This window comes from Amphiprion ocellaris, chromosome 20 (assembly GCF_022539595.1).
Source record: "Amphiprion ocellaris isolate individual 3 ecotype Okinawa chromosome 20, ASM2253959v1, whole genome shotgun sequence".
NCBI lineage: Eukaryota > Metazoa > Chordata > Actinopteri > Pomacentridae > Amphiprion > Amphiprion ocellaris.
The window spans coordinates 6,488,080-6,502,340 of record NC_072785.1 but is presented as its reverse complement, the minus strand read 5'-3'; the positions used below and the strand labels follow the sequence as shown (position 1 = coordinate 6,502,340).

Below are 14,261 nucleotides of genomic sequence, written 5' to 3'. Positions count from 1 at the left end.
CCAATCACTTCCATGGCCACAGGTGTATAAAATCAAGCACCTAGGCATGCAGACTGCTTTTACAAACATTTGTGAAAGAATGGGTCGCTCTCAGGAACTCAGTGAATTCCAGCATGGAACTGTGATAGGATGCCACCTGCGCAACAAATCTAGTCGTGACATTTCCTCACTCCTAAATATTCCACAGTCAACTGTCAGCTGTATTATAAGAAAGTGGAAGTGTGTGGGAATGACAGCAACTCAGCCACCAAGTGGTAGGCCACATAAACTGACGGAGCGGGGTCAGCGGATGCTGAGGCACAGCATAGTGCCAAGAGGTCGCCAACTTTCTGCAGTCAATCCCTACAGACCTTCAAACTTCATGTGGCCTTCAGATTAACTCAAGAACAGTGCTTCAGCAGAGAGCTTGATGGAATGGGTTTCCATGGCCCAGCAGCTGCATCCAAGCCATACATCACCAAGTGCAATGCAAAGCGTCGGATGCAGTGGTGTAAAGGACGCCGCACGAGTCTGAGTTTGGCGGTTGCCAGGACAACGATACTTGTCGGACTGTATTGTGCCAAGTGTAAGTTTGGTGGAGGGGGGATTATGGTGTGGGCTTGTTTTTCATGAGCTGGGCTTGGCCCCTTAGTTCCAGTGAAAGGAATTCTGAATGCTTCAGCATACCAAGACATTTTGGACAATTCCATGCTCCCAACTTTGTGGGAACAGTTTGGAGCTGGCCCCTTCCTCTTCCAACATGACTGTGCACCAGTGCACAAAGCAAGGTCCATAAAGACATGGATGACAGAGTCTGGTGTGGATGAACTTGACTGGCCTGCACAGAGTCCTGACCTCAACCTGATAGAACACCTTTGGGATGAATTAGAGCGGAGACTGAGAGCCAGGCCTTCTCGTCCAACATCAGTGTGTGACCTCACAAATGCGCTTCTGGAAGAATGGTCAAAAATTCCCATAAACACACTCCTAAACCTTGTGGACAGCCTTCCCAGAAGAGTTGAAGCTGTTACAGCTGCAAAGGGTGGACCGACGTCATATTTAACCCTATGGATTAGGAATGGGATGTCACTTACGTTCATATGCGAGTCAAGGCAGGTGAGCGAATACTTTTGGCAATATAGTGTAAGTATGACTTTCCACTCAATGGCTGAATTTACAAAGTATGCATAGCTAGTGTTTCTCAATTCATCGCTGCTCTACTTCCAGTGATGGTCACAGCTAATTATTCAGTCGGCTTACGTGTTGCATGCTTTCATTGCCAAAATTTGAGCCATGCATTCTCTTCCATATTGTCTTTCCATGTTAGCACATTTTTGTGTCACTGATATGCAGTAGTCATGAAATGTTTTGTGTGTGATTATTATCAAGTGCTACCATGTATTTCTTTGTGTGGGAACTGGATATTACTGAAATTTTGATTCACAACCTCTGAAAATAAAACTGATCAATATAATTAGATTAGATGCATGTTATTATTCTTAAGTCTAGAGTATTCCTAATTAGGCTTTCTCCAATGACCTGTCTAAAATCTGAGTTATGCCCACAATATAATCCAAAGTAATTTTAATATTAAAATGTAGTTATGCTTGTACTCATGTGCCAACCATAACAGCTCTGACCCACTGTGGCATGGACACAGGAATACTTAGGTTGTCCTGTGGTGTCTGGCGCAGAGACAGAGTGGGCATCTACCACGCTTGTGTCAGCACACCCTGTGGATCCTCAATCAGATTAGGATCTGGGTAGTTTGGAGGCCAGGTAACACACTGGCCTGTTTGTCATATTCTTCAAGCTGTTCCTAAGTGTGGCGGTGCACATTGTCCTGCTCGGAGGCTGCTGCTGTGGGGAGCACCGTTACAATGTGGTGGTACATGTCAAAGTAACATTCATACACGCGTGGACAAAATTGTTGGTACCCCTCGGTTAATGAAAGAAAAACCCACAATGGTCACAGAAATAATTTGAATCTGACAAAAGTAATAATGAATAAAAATTCTATGAAAAGTAACCAATGAAAATCAGACATTGCTTTTGAACCATGGTTCAACAGAATTATTTAAAAAAATAAACTCATGAAACGGGCCTGGACAAAAATGATGGTACCTTTAACTTAATGTTTTGCTGCACAAACTTTTGAGGCAATCACTGCAATCAAACGATTTCTGTAACTGTCAATGAAACTTCTGCACCTCTCAGCACCTGCTGAGAGGTGCAGAAGTTTCATTGACTTGGTCCACTCCTCATGAGCAGACTGCTCCAGTTGTCTCAGGTTTGAAGGGTTCCTTCTCCAGACGGCATGTTTCAGCTCCTTCCACAGATGTTCAATAGGATTTAGATCAGGGCTCATAGGAGGCCACTTCAGAATAATCTAGTGTTTTCCTCTTAGCCATTCTTGGATGTTTTTAGCTGTGTGTTTTGGGTCATTATCCTGTTGAAAGACCCATGACCAAACTTTCTGACACTGGGCAGCACATTTCTCTCTAGAATACCTTGATAGTCATGAGATTTCATTGTACCCTGCACAGATTCCAGACACCCTGTGCCAGATGCAGCAAAGCAGCCCCAGAACATAATAGAGCCTCCTCCATGTTTCACAGTAGGGACAGTGTTCTTTTCTTCATATGCTTCATTTTTGCATCTGTGAACATAGAGCTGATGGCCTTGCCAAAAAGTTCCAGTTTTGTCTCATCTGTCCATAGGACATTCTCCCAGAAGCTTTGTGGCTTGTCAACATGCAGTTTGGCAAATTCCAGTCTGGCTTTTTTATGATTTGTTTTCAACAGTGGTGTCCTCCTTGGTCGTCTCCCATGAAGTCCACTTTGGCTCAAACAATGACGGATGGTGCGATCTGACACTGATGTACCTTGACCTTGGAGTTCACCTTTAATGTCTTTAGAGGTTGTTCTGGGCTCTTTTGTTACCGTTCGTATTATCCGTCTCTTCCATTTGTCATCAGTTTTCCTCCTGCGGCCACGTCCAGGGAGGTTGGCTACAGTCCCATGGATCTTAAATTTCTGATTAATATGTGCAACTGTAGTCACAGGAACATCAAGCTGCTTGGAGATGGTCTTATAGCCTTTACCTTTAACATGCTTGTCTATAATTTTCTTTCTAATCTCCTGACACAACTCTCTCCTTGGCTTCCTCTGGTCCATGTTTAGTGTGGTACACACCATGTCACCAAACAGCACAGTGATTACTAGTAACCCTATAAATAGGCCGACTGACTGATTACAAGTTTGTAGACACCTGTGATACTAATTAGAGGACACACCTTGATTGAACATGTCCCTGTGGTTACATTATTTTCAGTCTTTTCTAGGGGTACCATCATTTTTGTCCAGGCCTGTTTCATGAGTTTATTTTTTTAAATAATTCTGTTGAACCACGGTTCAAAAGCAATGTCTGATTTTCATTGATTAATTTTCATAGCATTTTTATTTATTATTACTTTTGTCAGATTCAAATTGTCTCTGTGACCATTGTGGGCTTTTCCTTCATTACCGAGGGGTACCGACAATTTTGTCCATGTGTGTATGAATGTCAGTGCCCAAGGTTTCTCAGCAGAACATTGCATTATAATGATCACTGCTACTCACTTCAACTGTAGGTGGTTTTACTGTTGGGACTGATCAGTGAATATACTCAGTGAGTCCATACTTTAAATGGATGAGCAAGTTAAGCACCTGGGAGTAGCACCATATGTCAACTACCAATTGTCTTCCATGACAACATGCAACATTGTTTAGTTATTCCAAGGGATGTCACAATCTAAGTATACTTAAATACTGTGCGATCATTAAACTGAAACTCATTTATTATTTTATACATGGCATGAAAAATTTCCTCGATGTTTGAAAGTGACCTGTCACATATACCCAGCACCTTGTCTTGACTTACCTAAGTAGCCAGACAATCTGAACACTAAAGTATAGATTTATTTGCTCTCTAGAAAACAGAGGGAGCACATTGCATGGTTTGTGCATATTTTCTGTTGTTACATAATGGTTTATAATCAGTGAGTAGGCAGGTCATGCCCTGTGACAGCGGTGGTTTTGCTGCATCACTGAAGAAATCAATCTGTTACACCGCCATGGAGGAACTTGGACCCATGCTTGTCTGGAGAATAGTTTTAATTCTGCCACATTAGATGGTCTTTGAGCATGAACTGTCCTTTAGAGGTCTTGCCACAGCATCTTGATTCGATTCAAGTCCAGACTTTGACTCAGCCACTCCAAAACCTTAGTTTTGTTCTTTTTGAGCCACTCAGAGGTGGACTTGATCATGTGCTTTGGTTCATCGTCACACTGCGTAACACGTGTGCTTGAGCATGAACTGATGGGTGGATATTCTCCAGCAGTATTTTCTGATCGAGAGCAGAATTCATGGCTCCATCAATCATGACAAGTCGTCCAGGTCCTGTGGAAGCAAAGCAGCTCCAAACCATCACATTACCACCAGAGTCATAATTCTTTTGATTTTGGTCTGGGTTCTTCTGTGGCCTCCTGGATAAGATGTCAGTGCACTCTTGGAGAAATTTTGGTAACCGGCCACTTCTGGGAAGGTTCACCACTGTTCCGTCTGTTCTGTATTTGGGAATAATGTCTCTCACTGTGGTTCCTTGGAGTCCCAGAGTTTTAGCAATGGCTTTGTGATAAACTGCCTGCTCCAGTTCCTTTCCCACAAGAAGATAGTACAAAGGGCTAAAAAAGTCCACAGACAATATGTCGAGCTCTTATCAGTAATGCATTCATCATTACTTCAAGCCACTAGCCTACCCCTCAAAACTGAAATAATCTGCTGACCCCTCACCAAACCAAAAGTGGACCAATGTTGCACACAGTTTTTCTTAGACAATAACTGCATCAACAGTGTTTACAACTGGCATATCATATGAGATGTGATGATGCTGTGTGTGACACCATCACCAGAATGTAATAGCACCAATAAATTGCATAAAGGATGTTAAACATCCAAAAAGACACTTGATAATTCACTGCTGTCTGTAATATGGCAAACCTGTGCTTTAAAGCAAAGCAAACAAAGAAAACGTTTAGTTGCACTTCATAGATTTTTGGTCTCATGCAATGTATTCTGAAGCCCATGCCTCTATTATGGTGTCATATCATTACTAATAAATGCAAAACAAAAACTATATGACATATAAACATATGTTTGTGCTAGTTATGCCAAATCAGCTGTTTGCATAGGTCATACTAACATACTAACTACATAACTTGACTAGTTTTAATGTTTTAGAAAAAAATATTCAGTGTTTTTTTCTTTGACAAGTTTGACTCAGTCTTCCCTCTTTCCCTTACAGGGCTGATTGACTACAACTTTCACTGTTTCAAGAGTGCTATCCAGGAGGTATTTGATGTTCGGGTTAAGGTTCAACAGAATCGCAAACTCCTCAGTCAGAGGAGGTGGAGCAAACTCACCTGTACAGCGCTCAGTAACATACACTGAGAACTGATGGCATCACATCACTCAGCCAAATGCACCTGAGCTATAATGAACTGACAAACACAGGAGACAATGATTCAATACTCTATCCTCCACTGAGTCCATCATCAGAAGCAGCTTTCTGTCAGCAGAAGACAGGGCAAAATCTCTTTCACCTGTCTAATGTAATTTACTGGGCAGAAAATGCAGCCTCTTCAAGAAGTATACAGGAAAGTTAATTGATTTCATTACCCTTCTATATTTTGAAACGGAAAACTCACAGCAAAATTGGGGCCTTTCCCACTCACTACACGTACTGTTTCATCTCAGATATTCTGAAAATTTCTGAAATTCAGAAAATCTAAACAGTGGGAGATTTTTTGTAATTTAAATGGCTGTTAATGTAGTTTCACTAAGCACACCTGAGCAAACCTGAATCTCTAAGTTCACGCTTGTGAATGGGGCATGTTCAAGCTAAGATGAGGTTTGAATTTTCTCTTTGAAAAGGTTTGGGTTTCACATTTGGCTAGTCAGGTCAATTATGTTGGGTCTGGTCATATTTGGATCGTAGTATGTGTATGTCAGAATATGAGCTTGTGGTACAGAATTTTAGTTGTATGTTTTCAGTTTAGTTTTTATCTTTGACATGTATGCTAAATGACATGACTGTAAAAGCAGAGTATTTAGATGTTTTTTGGTTGGTCAAAAGACTTTTTAAAGAATACACATCTTTTTTTCTCAATAGAAAATATATGTTAACTGTTTCAGAGTGAAATGATAACCATGCCTACCTGAATGGTACTGATAATGTGCCTGTTACTTATGCTAAACATTGACTGGTTTACTGTGTGACTGTGATTATTTGATACCCATAAATAAAACCACATTACCACATCTGCTTGTGTCAGAATTGATTTTAAAGTTTTGTTATTCATTATATCTTTAAATGGGCTAGCGTCAACATATGTTACTGAATTCATACATTTCCATGTGTAAGCCGGTTCATTTAGGCCATTTTGACCAGATCCTCCTGGTTTCAAAATCCAACTTAAAAACAAAAAAAGAGACACACAATTTAATTTGCTGCCCCTATGTTTTAGAACAGTTTACAGCCCCATCATTTGCCACTCTGACTTACTACTTTAGCTTTGCATGTAATCCATCTTGAAAAGAGATTTGTATAGTATTTATTTTATCTGCTTATTTTTTAATATTACCTAGTTTTCAGTTTCTGCTTGTAATGTGTTTCGGTTTTTAGAATGTTGAACAGTACTTTGGTTGATGTGTATTGCTTTGAAATATGCTTTTAAACTAAATTTATCTTGATAACTAGTACATATGTAGTCTCTCTATTAGGGCTGGGACTTTAACGCGTTAATTTCGATTAATTAATTACCGCGAAACAATGCGTTAGAAGTAATAACGCAATTAATTGCACCCTCCTCAGTTCCCTCATTTCTGGCACACCGGTAACTCTGATGAACCCTCCAGCCCAGTAGGTGGCGGTAATGAACCTGAAGTCTGTTTGTAGCCATGAAGAAGAAGCACAGGAAGCACTGAGTGAAGTCAGGCACTGGTGAACAGTGAAGGAAGACGAGATTGAGCTTGTTTGGCAGAAATTTTCCTTTTAAAAATCTTCCCGATGGCAGCTTGGATAAAAGCCTGGTTGTGTGCAAATTGTACAACAAAGAGTTTTCTGATCACTGCGTCTCTTCAAGCCGACGGTATCTCCTCAATGTAAAACATGTTGCTGTTAGCACCAGAGCTAACGTTAGCTACGAGTCATGCTAACGGCTAACGGTGTAGCCATCCCATAATAGACCACTTTTCTAGACAGTGCTTGAGTTTACAGAAAGTCTTAAAATGTTGAATGAAATCGCTATAATTGCACTTAGATTTGCAGTAATCTGTGAATGTAGCAGACAGATGAAAAATGCAGATAAATAGAAATGAAACATTTTTGTGGTTTAAGTTTTTACTCCGTCGAGGCTCTGCCTCCTTGGAGGAGGAATAACCTAAACAACAAAAATATCTCTTTTAATAACTTAATTATAAACTTTTTGTTTATGAAAAAGTTACATAAATAAAAATTGATATTCCTATAAAAAGAACCATCAAAATTACACCATTTATCAGACCTAGCAAAGATGAAAACAGAATGAATCTCTGGATTTTCAACTTACTGAAGCTCCTTGAACTACTTATGCTGATTTTATGTGCCATACAGTGGAAAAAACAACTAAATTCAGGCTTTAAGTCATCAAAATCACTTTTTTCTATATGTCCCATTTTCCAATTGCAATGCAATTAATTAATTACAAAGCCTGTAATTAATTAGATTACATTTTTTAATCGCTTCCCACCACTACTCTCTATATATGTATTAATGTGTGGTATTAAATCTGTTCTAACAGAATAATGTTACAGCTATCATATTTGAGGCATTTGGAATGTTAAAAAGGTCAAGAATTGTTTCATTGTGGAATTTGGAAATTCAGTGTTGAGATCTCTAATAAATTATCCTTAAACAAGTCAACTGAAAAATGAATTTGATGTTGTTTTAAACATGAAAACCATCATCTTTGTTGCTCCGGCTGGGGGGTCTCCGGGGCCTGGTGGGGTTCTTGTGCGTGCCCGACAGGTCCAGGCTGGTGCGGTGGCTCTTGGTGGGCTGCGGGGGCTGGATTGGCCGTCCTGGTGGGCGCTGTGGCTGTGGTGCGGGCTGGTGGCGTGTGGTGGCTCTGTCCTGGTGGGTTGTCGGGGCACGTTGCAGGGTGTGGGGGCCTTGGGTGTGCTGTGCTCTCCTGGGGCCTGGTGCAGGGGGGTATGCGGGGTGCCTCCCCGTCAGCGGTGCCGGGCCCCACCACACTGTCCATTTTTGCCCTCTGGACTCGCATCGGGACCCGGCTCCGATTTCCTCCGGCCAGCTCCCGGTGGCGGCCTGCTTTGTGCTGGGCTGGTTGCCATCCCTTTGATGGGCTGCTCGGCCCCTGTGTCTGGCTTCCTGGCTGCGTGGGGCTGTTGGCCCCCTCGGGGGTGGGGGAGGGGGTGTGGGTGGGTGGGGTGGTGGTGGTGTGGGGGGTTCTGGAGGGGGCTGGGGTGGACAGGGTTGGGGTTGGGGTTTGGGTGGCGGGTGGGTCCTCGTGCCCTAGGCCGCATGGGTCCGTCTTGGCGTACTGGGGGTGTCGGTAGCTGCTCCCTCTTGTTCTCCGGGTCCGTGTGGTTAACGGTGGCCCCGGTGGCTCTCTGGGGCGCCACCCTGTGGCTCCTGCGGCCCGGGGGCAAGGGGTGCCCTGTTGGCTTGGCCCTGCCTTGCTGTGATTGCTGTTCTGGGCTTCGGGGTCCTTGTTTGATCAGGTCTCACCAGCTCCTGTCGAGTCCCATTGTCAGCGAATGATGGGATCCGCCAGAATGTGCTGAGACTCTCTCCAGAGTCTCTACCCTATACTCATTCTCTCTTTCACTAGTATCCTCTTCCGGCCTATTCTATTCTATATTGTCAAGACATCCACAATTATGGTGCTCAGTTCCGTTTGTTTATTTATTTATTGAATCTCTTTTTTTTTGTTTGTTTTTTTTGTTTTGTTGGGTTTTTTTTGTTTGTTTTATTGATGGGCAGTTAGTAGTCGGGAATAACACACCACCTCACACTCGTAATAGCACCACCTGTTAGTTTCTATCCCTGTTCGTCCTGTTCGTCCTGTTCGTCCTGTCCAGTCTTTGTTTCCCCCACACATAACTGAGGTGTAGCACTGCCCTCCCTGGCTCATAATAGGGAATTCTAATAACGAATGTCTGCTTAGCTTTCAGGGAGGGCTGGTGATGGTCACACACATGCACTAAATATTAAAATATTTGGCTGCAAGACTAAAATATGCATCAATCTCATAATGTTGACACCCCTTTTGTGGAGTTAAACAAAGAGAATAAATGCAGACAAAAAATAAATAAACATGAAAACAGGGCTTTAGAATTTAAATGTCTTCCTTATAATGCACAATTTCTTTCCAAGAAACATGACCCCAAACTGCCACAGGGTAGTGCTGTAACTATGACCCAGAAATTCAGTTTTGGAAAGACCATATCTGTCACACAATAAGTCTGAATGATATTGAATTTGAGTTCAGTGTTCTTTACAAGAAAAAGACTCGTGACCATTAAAGCCTGTAATGTTTGTTGTTGCTGTCGTTTTTTTTGGATAATTTGCATAACTTGAAAAACAATAAAGTGACTGTATTAACATCAAATTTGGTATACAGCATTACAGGATGGAGCTACATAATTCTGCAATAAACAGGCAATATCAGTCAAAAGCCATGGCCACCATCCTTAAACGTTCTTCACAAAGGGTAAAGGGTCTAAAAATGGTCTAAATGATTTACACATACCCAGTGCTTTTCTGCCCTAGTGGTTCTCAAAGGGCTTTACCATTCACCCATTCATACACCAAAGGCAACAGAACTTTCCTGCAAGGTGCCTGCCTGCCATCACGAGCAACTAGGAGTTCAGTGTCTTGCCCAAGGACACTTCACCTTGTGTTTAGTGGACAATTCGCTCTACCACCTGAACCAGGGGCATTGGCCACAACTTATTTACCATTTGCCAATGAACATATAATCTTGGTATATATGTTCATTATTTGTTTGGTATTGAGCCATCCAATAGGGGGCACCACAAATGCCCCAGATAGTTACCTTAAAACCCAGAGAACACAATTTCATATTGGTCCAAGTGGTTTGTGAGCAAGCATTAACCACAGTCTAAAGTTTTTATATTAATATTCATGTTTGATTGCTCATCAACATCATTATATGCCTTTGCTGAATTTACTGTGAGGTGAAACTACCCAGAGACATACAATTTTGTACAATAACTAGAAGTGACATGCAAAGGTTTGACAAAAAGTATGATCCCTATTAGCCTTGTTGTGGTGGTGTTATAATTTACAGTGCTGTTAGGGTGGACATCACTACATGACAAAATTGCTCTCACTCACAAAACAACTTAGCATGTTAGCATGTCAGTCATATTTTAAATGTCTTTGAATGCATTTATTTTGTGGCTGCATGCTGAAGCTTTAAGCTTTATGTTCTTATATTTATGATTTTTAAATTAAACCCCATACTTATCCCATTTATGGACATTGTAGCGATTCAGTGGATTGGCTTGTGTAATTCCCATTCATTGTTGAGAAGTTTGCCTCTCATTTGCAGGATTGTCATTACATTCCCTCACATGACACTTAAATGGTAAATGCCCTGTACTTATATAGTGCTTTTCTACCTTTCTAGTGCTCAAAGCGCTTTACAATGTGTTTCTCATTCATCTATTCACACACCACTGGTGACAGAGCTTCCATGCAAGGTGCCTGCCTGCCATTGGGAGCAACTTGGAGTTCAGTGTCTTGCCCAAGGACACTTCAGCATGCGGAGGCCTTGTGATCAGTGGACAACCTGCTCTACCACCTGAGCTACCAATGACTGAATACATTTATCGATGTATTGAAGGCATTGAAAAGTTCAACAGAAAGAGGATTTTGAGGCGGATTTTAGGCTCAAGTTAGACTTGGATTTGGTTATTTTTTAATATTTTTTTTCGTCTCTTTCCCCACCCAGATTTTAGTTGTTTTTTTTTTCCTCCCCCTCTTGCTACATGTTTGCTCAAGTGGTAATTGAAGGGTTTCTCTAGGTCACAACCTTACTCTGCAAACTGCACCCAGAAAAAACCCAAAGAGGCAAAGGAAGAACAAGCTAACATTGCTAACCTTCATTGTTTAAATTCAGAGCCTTCTTGCTGTAAGGTATTACCTGCTGCACCACCGTACAACTAATTACCATACCAGTTTTGTGGTCACAAAATACCTCTGCATGTAGATGTGTTAAACCATAATAATGTTTTACCTGCTGAATGTGAAGGTTAAACTAATTCAGGATAATATGGTTCATTAATCTTGCACAGTTCAAAAATTCAAATGAAGTAACAGTAAGCAGAGCACATGTTTTAATGGAAGGTCATTAAGACAATTACCATGCATTTCTTAAATCTTTTTACATGCTAAGAATACAGTCTTTTAGTTTCATATAGATTGTTGCCTCATAATTAAAAATGTTTGAATGTTTCTGTTTGCCACCAGCTTGTCTGGAAATATCTTTGCGTACATATATTCATGTGTTTGAGCATCTGTGTGTGTATGCACATGTGCTGGCATGTCTCCTCCTTGCTAGGTCAACTGTGGATTGCATAACAGCTGCTGGTGGCTGTTGTCTGCACTACAATTTGTTACATAAGACAATTTGATGTTCAGAGTTATAATCCAGCCTGTGCTGAGCACTCCCCATCTGGGATTTCCAGCTTGTCCTCATCCTGAGCTCTGTACTCACCTCGCCCTAGAGCTCTTTCACTCATATGCTACTCTACATGTAAAGATGGGTCAGAATGTCCCCTTTGACATTCTGGGGACTACGAACAGAATTTAGAATTTTTGTTGCAATATCCACCGTAGTAATTAATTTAGTTGCTGTCAATATTCAGCATGTGTGGTGCCCCGGTAGCTCAAAAGGTTGAGCGGACAACCCATGAACAGTGGCTATAGTCCCTGACATAGTGATTATGGGTTTGAATACAGCCCATGGCCATTTGCTGCAGGTCCCTCCCCCATTCTCCCCCATATGCCCAAAAAATATCCAAGCACCATACAGTAAATGCCTGCAGGTGAAAAATGTGCTGCTGACTGATAAACCAGTGACTATTGGGCAATGTGCTCTTTGACTTGAGCTTACTCATAGATCAAATAATTACATCTAATGTGAACACTGTCACAGTGATGAACCCCCAAAGAAAAATCACCAAGATGGCAGTTTCTGTCAGCTCTGCAGAGCTTGTTAGACTTTTTTTTATCTCATTGTTTTTGCTTAATGGCCTGTTTAGAGTTAACAGCAACCATGAGACTTATCTGTAGTCAAAAATGATGAAAGTCATATAAATGACCCATTGGCCTGTATGCATAAATAGAGTATATTTGCATTTTATTGCTTTCATACAAGAAATGCGTTAACAGAACACCTTTCTTTTGTTGGGAGATCTATTTCTTTTAGTGACTGTAGTCTGATTTTTCTATTTCAGCATCAACACCATGATCCTACAGCAGCACTGAGTCCTCCTGACAATTATGGCATTGATGGTTTAGAGTTGGAATGACAAACCAAAAAGCCATAACAGTTAAAATGAGCATAGTAAAATAAAATGGAAATATAGTGCAGATGTGACCTGAGAGGAAGTTTGTAATATGTCAGGAGGATGTCAGAATGATAACCCAACAGCACTATCTGAAGATCCATTCTGACAACCACCCAATCTGCTGTTACACGCTGTGTGTGTCTGTGTGTGTCTGTGTATGTGCGTGTGCACATGTGTGTGCATGTATGTATGCACTTGTAATACTTACATCCCTCTCCTATTTGAGGACAAAAAGCAAGTCCCCAAATTTTAGTATAGAGATTTAGTTTGTGGTTTTGTTTATATTTAAGTTAATGTTACAGTTAGGGTTAGGTTTAGAGAAGAAGTTGTTATGGTTAAGATAAATCTCCAAGAAATTAATCTGATTAAATAAGTGTTCCGGCTGCAGAACTGAAGGAAACATAACTGTGAGTGTGTTTTATGTCAGCTGCACTTGCATCAAATCACCAGGGTGTTTAGGTTGCTGACAGAAAAGGTGGGGTTTTTGAAGTGTTATTCCCATTTGCACAGACAAACACATGCAACTATGCATGCTGAATGAATCCTTTATCTGGTCCCTGGATGTGTGTTTGTCTCAAAGGGCTCATTTCAAACTGACAAATCAGTTCTATTTTCCTACAATGACAAAAAGGCATCAAGTTTAAAACCATCTGCTTTAAAGGTCTACTTCAGTTGTTTAGAATGACACTAAGAGTTAACATAAAGTCAAGGTACTTGACTGTATAAAAGGTCATGTTTCATTAGCAAACAGAAGTAATTATAAAATTATACATTGCATTGCATTGCACATTGCTTTTTACTGATTTTAGTTTTGTTCTTATGTCGTTTTTCTTGTACATACAAGTACACAAGGGGAAAAAAACCTGATTTGTTGAGCAAAGTGCACCACTGGGAAATGTATTCCCATGTGGCCAGAAGAAGCAAGACATCCTGCCAAGCACAGAAAGCAAAATGGAGGGAAAGTTGATATTGTGTGTGTCTGAATTTCCTAAATTATGATGAAAATAATTTCATGGCAAGGTCCCGCTAGAAGCTGAGAAAACTATTTTGCTTTGTCCACAGTGAATACTTCCAGCAGTGCACTGAATTCAGTGGTAAGAAAAGGCCCATTTCACATTGTGCCTAAAAGCTCCATTTAGGATGGGCTTAACGGAAGTCACCGCCAACACAGCTAGACTCAGGGACAGTGAAAAGGGAAAGGAAGAGGGTGAGAAAGAACAACCAAAAATAATGAGCTCCTGGGAGGGACCAGGGACCATGATTAGAACCAGTAAGACTTATCCAGGAGGGAAGCTGTAGTCCTAATCTTAAAAGTAGAGCAGCTGTTTGCCTCCTGAACCCAAACAGGGAGCTGATAAGGTTGTCTGATAGCTGAAGGCCATGCCCTCTATTCTACTTTTGCTTTTCTATTCTACCTTGTGCTCTGGGAAGTATACTGCTGGGATAAAATGGTTCTGTGATTGTTTTTCAAATACAGTGGCTTTGGCTAGTTTCAGCACAAGACAGGATCTTTCAGACAAGATCTTCTTAATTTTGCCAATGCTGTGCAGGTAAAAGAAGGCCATACTAGTAACTTTGTT

The 14,261-nt window shown here is 41.2% G+C and overlaps 1 protein-coding gene across 2 annotated transcripts in view; it reads left to right on the top strand.

Moving 5' to 3' along the window:
• rragd (ras-related GTP binding D) overlaps positions 1 to 6,354 on the top strand; it is a 35,697-nt gene extending 29,343 nt beyond the window's left edge. The window contains exons 7-8 of one of the 2 annotated variants that reach the window (XM_055006246.1): positions 2,526 to 2,596; positions 5,324 to 5,442. In XM_055006246.1, the coding sequence (XP_054862221.1) occupies positions 2,526 to 2,596; positions 5,324 to 5,329 (77 nt within the window). In that variant the 3' untranslated portion in view covers positions 5,330 to 5,442. Of the gene's footprint in view, positions 1 to 2,525; positions 2,597 to 5,323 lie in introns of both variants that reach the window. The other variant, XM_023267117.3, reaches the window with a different exon arrangement.
• The last annotated feature ends 7,907 nt before the right edge of the window (positions 6,355 to 14,261 follow it).